We start from the raw sequence: 8488 nt of genomic DNA on the forward strand, positions 1-8488 counted from the left end.
GGAATATTCCATAAAGTACTAAGTGGCCAGCAGCAAAACATCAGCAGAAGCCAAGCTGTCAAATGAAACAGCAAGAATACAAGCCAACAACAGAAGCATGAATCATGTATTACCAGAAATGTCTGGGATGTACAGATCTAAATATTACAAAAATGAATAAAGTAGCTTGGAGCAAGACATACTGAAAAAACATATGAATATGAAGTATAAAACATATATCATGTACAATGCAGTACGAAGTTAGTTACTAGTACTGTGATGGGTAGGCCTGTACAATGCAGGGTATATCATGCATCATTCTGATTAGTCTTAAACTGTAACGTCTGCATTCTGACAAATAAATGAGATGGAAATATGGGCCTTGTTTTGAAAAGGTTAGATTCAGCTAATAGGAGAAGACGTTAAATTCCTGTGGCTTCCACCCAAAGTACAAAGAATGTATGCAAAGAACATAAAAACACAAAAACAGAATTATAAAAAGATGGAAATTAATAAAACAACAAAAATATCAAACAAACAATAAATAAACTTAAACCAGTGCATATCCCAGGCTAATATGTAAAAATTTTGATGAAGAGGATTCTATGAACAGAGAGATGGATTACATGCTTTGATGAGTTTTCCTCCACATGAGGATCTCTCTTTTCTCAGATGTACACTGTATTTTTAAATAGTTTCACAAACTTAATCAACCAGGTACACTGTATGTTGTTTTTGCTTATCTATACCATATTCCTGTCCGAGTAAACACATTAAACATTGCCCCAGTACAATTATAATTATTATGTTTCAATTTCCAAACCTCAGTGATAATGCAAACCTCTACTATTGTAAATCCCTAATGATAGGAGCAGTTCCTCATGTTTTGCCACATATAACTCTGCCCTTTTGCAAACAATCAATGCATTAACTGTCAAAAATATGGTCATGTTCACAAAATATAGCAGCACTCCAAACACTGTATACTAACTGCCAGTATCTTCATAGATAAGAGCATTGCAGTAAACAATGACTGCAACAATGATGTGACAAAATCGACATTTGTAAATTCTCTACATGCCATAAAACAAAATAGTAAACTTAACTGGTGAACTGCATCGTCCTAAACTAGCAATCAACAAAAAAGCACAACTCCTTCACCAAATTCTGCCCAGAGAAACATAATCAGACCACAACAAGACATTCTGGGATGCCCAGAAATGATTCTGCATGAATGCTATTGTTTTACTACTGGGATTTTAATATATTTCCTGGAAATGTGTCTGCATGAATGCTATTGTTTTACTTCTGGGATTTTAATATATTGGGGGAACCTTAAAGTGATAAGTTCAATGTAACACAGCTTAAATCTGCAGCTTTCACCTTAACATGGCATAGTAATCACAAAAGTGTGCCCAACATTGAAGTGGTGTCTGCAGACACCCACACATAGACTATCTTTCTGAGACAGAAGCCAGTAACCACCATCAAAGAGGAATTCCACAGAGCTGCAAATAGGGCAATCTATTTAATTTTGTGCAGCATCTCTGAGCCAGAATAACTGATAATAGACTTCCTGGTGGAACAAGTTGCCCATCTTCTTCCCTTCTGCAAAGTTTCTCAACTTTAAAGAAACACCTCTGAGGACTCCTGTCTTCCAAGAATATGTATATCTATATGTTTATTCATGAAGTTTTAATTCAGGGTTTTTTAATGGAATAAGACAACAACATGAATTAGATATCATCCTGTAGTTCATGTCACTGATGTAGACGTTTACTCTGCTAACATGAAAGTTGTTTCCCTTTGTTACTCAGACTTGTAGTCAATGGTTAATTGACTGTTCGGTGCTTGACTCAGGAGGACTTGTAAGTGCTACCATGAATGTGTGTTAATCCTAATAAACCTATAAAGGATTGTGCGAACAGACTAAAATCCAGTGTTTTGGCACTGGCTAATCTGTTGGTGTGAAACCAGGCAACAGCAAATCAAAATACATTTTAAAATCTAAGATTATTTAATCTGTTTTTCAGGACCAGACATGAGAAAATGACCTATTGTCGTCATACAAAGAAAACACTAATAAAACTGTAACAGCAATCCCAGATGTAATATGACAAAAAAGTATTTGTAAAATATATAAATAAATGAATAAATAAAACAAATATAAAGATTGATCTTTCACTATTAGCTGAATCCATGTTTGATCAGGTAATGTGGTAGCTTTGTAATTATTAAAAACTAGCAAAATACCCGCGCTTTGCAGCGGCAAAGTACTGCCTTAAAATTTTTATTAAGAAGAAAAGTAAACCATTTTAAACTGAGAGAAAATATACCAATAATTATTATTAAGGATCTCTTTGTATACCACGTTGTCAGTTCGACCCTCTGATTGTAATATGACCAAGCTGTGCGCTGAGCTTACTCATGAGCATGCAACATACAGTTGGTCATGTGAAAAGTAATTTTGCCTCAAATCTCATAGCTTTGATTGCTGCTGTCATAATCGGTTTGAGTTTCATGGTTTGTTTCAATTACGACAGTATTTTCAGGACTTGTGTTGAAGTGACATTCAGCATCTGTCAAGCGTTGAAAGTATACAACCGGTTTCCTTGATAACTTTGCATCCGGCTTTTGAGAGTTTAAACATTCATAAACATCAAAGTGTCCACTACTGAAATCTTTACCTGTGAATCTAAGATGTTTAAGAGGCATTGGCGGTTGTCCAAAGATGTAAAATATTTGGCCATTTCAGTACAATTGAAAGCGACAACCGAACAATTCAGCGGCAGCCATCAACTCACATGCAGAACCATAGGTGAAGGGCTTAAACATTTCACTCTTATAGTGCTCCTGTGTAGTATAATTATCTCCTGTACCGTCATCAGCCCACACCTTGAACCTGTCCCAGTTATTCAATACATAAGACACAATGTTCCTCCGGATATCAAGAGTGAGCCTGATATGGCCGTGCAATATGTAACAAAGAGAATGTAAAAGGCAGGCAGCATCTCCGGGCATTGAAACCACCCGGTAAGTGACAGTTCTTTGATCGATGGTGATCACCTCGATAGACATGTTAATGGGGGTACGGTTGGAACGATAAAGGAAATGGGTACCAGAACAATATAAAGTAAGTCTAAAATACCTACACAATAACTATAATCGTAATAAACGAACAGTAAAACAATGCAGAAGCTGTGGATTAAATAAAAAGGCTGCAGTTATCAGCAGGGAGACATGAATCCTGTGGCAAAGCAAGGAAGGGAATGAAGAGACCGGCGCGACGAATGGCCTTATATAGGCAGGCAGCCAACAATATGGGAGGCGTTGGGATGGGGGGCCCAACGCCGCCTCACACAGCGACAGAACTGCAGGCTATGGACGTATATATGTATGTAAGTAGGATTCAGTTAGCGTTGGGAACCCGCGTAACAAATTTCTTGAAGATGGGCCCATAAGTAACAAAGACCATTGGAAAGTTCAATATGGCGGCCGACAGTGGCATCATACCACCAAAATAAGTACGTACATCGGTTTCGGTTAGCACAGGGAAGCCGCCTACCGAATTTCGTGAAGATGGGGCCATAACTAAGAAAGTTCAACATGGCGGACGTTGTCGACCATTATGACCATTACGCATAGAATTTCAAAATGAAGCCTGCTTAACTTTTGTAAGTAACCTGTAAGGAATGAGCCAGCCAAATTTCAGCCTTCTAACCAACACGGGAAGTTGGAGAATTAGTGATGAGTGTGTCAGTGAGTCAGTGAGGGCTTTGCCTTTTATTAGTATAGAAAAGGGGTAGGGCCATTGTAGAATTGTAATCAATATTTTTAATTAATACATGACATAATTATATAATTTAATGCAAGTATATACTTATATGAAGTTGTAACAATGAACTACTGTATTAAATATAAGGATAAGAATTGAATGTAACTAAAGGGTTAACTAAATGTTGTTTTAAGCCTAGGAATGTGAGGCTTTTGCTTTACCTTAGAGGAGCCACCAAGATAGTTGCTGAAGTAGGTGAGTAACAAACACCCATCTAGAAAGCAGAAATAAACTGATGGGGAAGCCCAAACACCCCACCAATGAAGCAATGCTAAAATCAATAGGAGTCTGCAGATCACCACATTTACAAGGCAATATTCAGATTAATAGGAGAGTCAAAAAGATTCAGTCATTGATTGGATGAAGCGCTGCATATTATGCATATTAAGTGTCAGATGACATGATGTATTAGATGAGATAATGTGAAAGAGAAGCATATAAAGAGATGAATTGTTTTATTGGTTGCTCACTCCATGGACTGAGACATTTGTACATACCTGTGTACAAATAAAGAATTGTTCTGCATTTTCTGTTTGTCTCTGTGAATGACTTCTTTGGAAACAGAGGAAAGTGTTTCCACTACACCTTCTGCTCTTAAAAGATCATATTATTTTGATTTCCCTGAAAATGTGAGTGCCCTTTCAATTATTGTGAAACAAACATTTTTTTAAGATTAGGAGATACATTCTAGCTATCAGAATTCATCCATGTTGTTTGGGCAGGAAGATAAATTGCATTATCCTTAGAGAGGGTGTCTGATGTTGTGAGACCCGAAACACCCAATGATCTCAGGAAACATCACTGATGATGTGTCCCAGCGCATCCAGAGATGTATCTAAATACTGTTTAACTGGCTTGTCCAGTGACTCCCAGGAATAGGCTGGGTGACAACCGAGTATAGTTTGGTGACGACTGGAGAGTCGGTGACAGCACGGAAAGACGGCACCCGGGGCAGGAAGGGGTAGCAGCCCAACCAGCAACTTCCGTAAGGAAGTACCCAAATAAGCTACAGAGCAACCCACGGAGAAATACCCCCAGGGGTGCCTGAGAGGGGGGGAGGATGAGCACCCCAATAGGATGGACCTTTTGGTAATGACCTCAGGAAATGGACTGTCGACCATGATAAGTAGATGCATCTGCGGAAAGGTCTGCAAGAATGATAGGGGCCTAAAAATTCATCAAGCTCGGATGAAATGTCTGACACAGGAGATTACAGCACAGCGCACAGGATCGATGCCTGGTGAGACGCAGGAGGAGCCCGGTCCGGAGAAACTCCACAGAGCCCAGAACCTCCAAGTGCCAAACACTCCAGGTCCAGACAGAGTAGTCCTACATATCAAGTGGCCTCCAGCAAACCAGCACAAGCAGTGGCACCAGTTTGATGAGGATACATCTAGAATCATCAGTGTAACAGCAAAGGGTGATGTGGAAGGACGACTTCTTAATCTGACCACAATCATCACAAGTTTCGCGACTGAGAGGTTCGGCATAGAGGAGCCTAAGTTGAGTAAATGTACCTATACCAGGAACCGCAGGTCAGATAAGATCCATCAACTCCGGAAAGAGCTGCGGATTCTGACGAAGCAGTTCAGGAAAGCAGCTGAGGAGGAGAAGCCATCTCTCAGTGAGCTTCGGCAGATTATTAGGAAGAAGCTCATGACGATGCGTAGAGCAGAATGGCATAGGTGGCGGAGAGTTGAAAGAGCCAGGAAGCGAACCTCATTTGTAGCTGACCCCTTTGGCTTTACAAAAAGACTGCTGGGAGAGAAGCGCAGTGGACGTTTGAATTGCCCTAAGGAAGAGGTAGATCACTTCCTGCATAACATCTTGAGTGATCCAGACAGAGAGCAAGAGTTAGGGCCACAGACAGCCCTCTTGAAGGTACCAGCACCAATAGTTGAGTTCAATACTTCAGGACCCACCTGGCAAGAAGTTCAAGAGGTGGTAAAAGCAGCCAGAGCGAGTTCTGCTCCAGGTCCCAGTCAAGTACCATATAAGGTGTACAAGCGCTGCCCAGGACTCCTTCGAATCCTCTGGAAGATTCTCAGAGTGATTTGGCGAAGAGGGATCATTGCAGAACAGTGGAGGGAGGCTGAGGGTGTCTGGATCCCTAAGGAGGAGAATTCAACAACATTGGAGCAATTTCGATCCATCTCACTCCTCAGTATGGAGGGCAAAATCTTATTTAGCATTTTAGCTAGAAGGATGACAGACTTCCTACTGAAGAATGGTTATATTGACACATCGGTACAAAAGGGCGGCATTCCTGGAGTGGCAGGGTGCCTAGAACATACTGGAGTCGTCACACAATTGATAAGGGAAGCACGTGAGGGAAATGGAGATCTAGCTGTGCTTTGGCTGGACCTTGCCAATGCATATGGGTCAATCCCTCACAAGCTGGTTGAGACGACTCTAGATCGGCACCATGTACCCTGTAAGATCAAGGATCTCATTCTGGATTATTATAGTAACTTCAGGCTGAGAGTTACTTCAGGGAGCATTACATCAAACTGGCATCGGCTCGAGAAAGGGATAATTACAGGCTGTACAATTTCTGTGATCCTTTTTGCTCTCGCGATGAATATGTTGGTCAAGGCTGCTGAAACGGAGTGCAGAGGCCCCCTGTCCAAGTCTGGGGTTCGGCAGCCCTCGATCAGAGCCTTTATGGATGACTTGACAGTCACCACTACCTCAGTGCCTGGGTGCAGGTGGATTCTTTAGGGCCTGGTTAAGCTCATTTCTTGGGCTAGGATGAGCTTCAAGCCAACAAAATCCAGGTCTATGGTACTGAAGAGAGGGAAAGTGGTGGACAAGTTTCGCTTCTCAGTGGATGGCATAACAATACCATCAATTAATGAGAAACCAGTCACTAGCCTAGGTAAGGTTTTTGACTGTAGCCTCAGAGATACTGCGTCAGTCCAGACAACGATCAAGAAGCTGGAAGCTTGGTTGTCGGCAGTAGATAAGTCTGGTTTACCTGGCAGATTTAAGGCATGGATATACCAGCATGGCATCTTGCCACGGATTCTTTGGCGCTGTTGGTGTACGAGTGTCGATGTCTACAGTAGAGGCCCTGGAGAGGAAGATCAGCTGTCATCTTCGAAGATGGCTTGGCTTGCCTCGCAGTCTAACGAGTGTAGCACTATATGGCACGAGTAATAAGCTTCAGCTTCCTATCAGCAGCCTGGAGGAGGAGTTCAGGGTTTCTCGTATAAGAGAGGCCCTAGTCTACCAAGGCTCTGGAGATTCTAGAGTAACAGCAGCAGGTATTGAAGTGCGAACAGGAAGGAAGTGGAGAGCACAAGAGGGACTGGAGGTGGAAGAGTCTCGGCTTAGACACAAGGCACTTGTGGGCACAGTGGCAACGGGGCGAGCAGGACTGGGAGCAATCCCAAAGCCACAGTACAACAAGGCTCAGGGCAAGGCGAGACGAGGATTGGTCCTAGAGGAAGTCCGAGCAGGTGTTGAGGAGGCGAGGACCAGCAGGGCGGTGAGCATGCGGCAGCAAGGGGCATGGACGAGGTGGGAAGGAGCGCTGGAGAGGAAGATCACCTGGAACGACATCTGGAAGGCAGAGCCAGGGCGTATTAAGTTCCTGGTCCAAGCTGTGTACGACATGCTCCCCAGCCCAACGAACCTGCATGTTTGGGGTAAGAGTGAAGTTCCAACGTGTCCACTCTGTCCTGGACGAGGATCCCTGGAGCATATTCTGAGTAGCTGCCCATCTGCCCTTGGAGAGGGCCGATACCGTTGGCGACACGATCAAGTCCGAAAGTGTATAGCAGAGACCATTTCACATGCAGTGGCCAACAACAAATATGTTGGCAGCCAGAGAAGAATTGCCTTCATAAGGGCTGGTGAGCAGGCGCAAGCAAAGCAAAAATCATTCAGCCTCCTTTCATCTTCAGCAGACTGGGAGCTTCGGGTTGACCTGGGCAGGCAGCTCAAGTTCCCAGAATTTGTAACATCAACCTCATTGAGACCCGACATAGTTTTAACATCTGCATCGTCCAAGCAAGTCCTTTTGCTGGAACTGACAGTCCCATGGGAGGACCGCATGGAAGAGGCAAATGAGCGTAAGCGGCTCAAGTATCAGGAGCTCATTGAGGACTGCCGAAGGAAGGGCTGGAAGGCTTGCTGTGAGCCCATAGAAGTAGGGTGCAGAGGATTTGCCGCTCAATCCCTGTGTAAGATCTTTGCCAGGCTTGGAATCACAGGAGCTGCAAAGAGGAGAGCCATTAAGTCCATCACAGAAGCCGCAGAAAGAGCCTCAAGGTGGATTTGGATCAAGAGGTCCGCAAAGTGGGCCAGTGCTGCTGGGACACAAGTTGGGGCGTGATCAACCCCGGCTGGGTCACCTGAGAGAGGGCGTCTGATGTTGTGAGACCCGAAACACCCGATGATCTCAGGAAACATCACTGATGATGTGTCCCAGCGCATCCAGAGATGTATCTAAATACTAATGCTTATTTTCCTCCCCCTCAAATAGGGACCTTGCAATGGAAATGATTAATTCTGTCACCAACACGTTAATGATATCTTACTCTGACCCTGTAGTTACAATATGTGGTTACTTCAACCATGTGACTTTGGAAGGAGCTATGACAAATTTCCAACATTTTGTGACTAATTGTATTCAAATGTTAAAAATGCCTTTAAGTGTAATCTACTTGC

The 8488-nt window shown here is 43.0% G+C and overlaps 1 protein-coding gene across 1 annotated transcript; it reads left to right on the top strand.

The window, feature by feature from the left end:
• Positions 1-4933: 4933 nt before the first annotated feature.
• LOC120528725 lies at positions 4934-8204 on the top strand. The gene is given in 2 exon segments (XM_039752879.1): positions 4934-6846; positions 6848-8204. Coding segments are annotated over 2 exon segments (3219 nt in total). The 3' UTR covers positions 8154-8204.
• Positions 8205-8488: the final 284 nt, after the last annotated feature.

The sequence above is a fragment of the Polypterus senegalus genome, chromosome 4 (assembly GCF_016835505.1).
Source record: "Polypterus senegalus isolate Bchr_013 chromosome 4, ASM1683550v1, whole genome shotgun sequence".
Lineage (NCBI taxonomy): Eukaryota > Metazoa > Chordata > Cladistia > Polypteriformes > Polypteridae > Polypterus > Polypterus senegalus.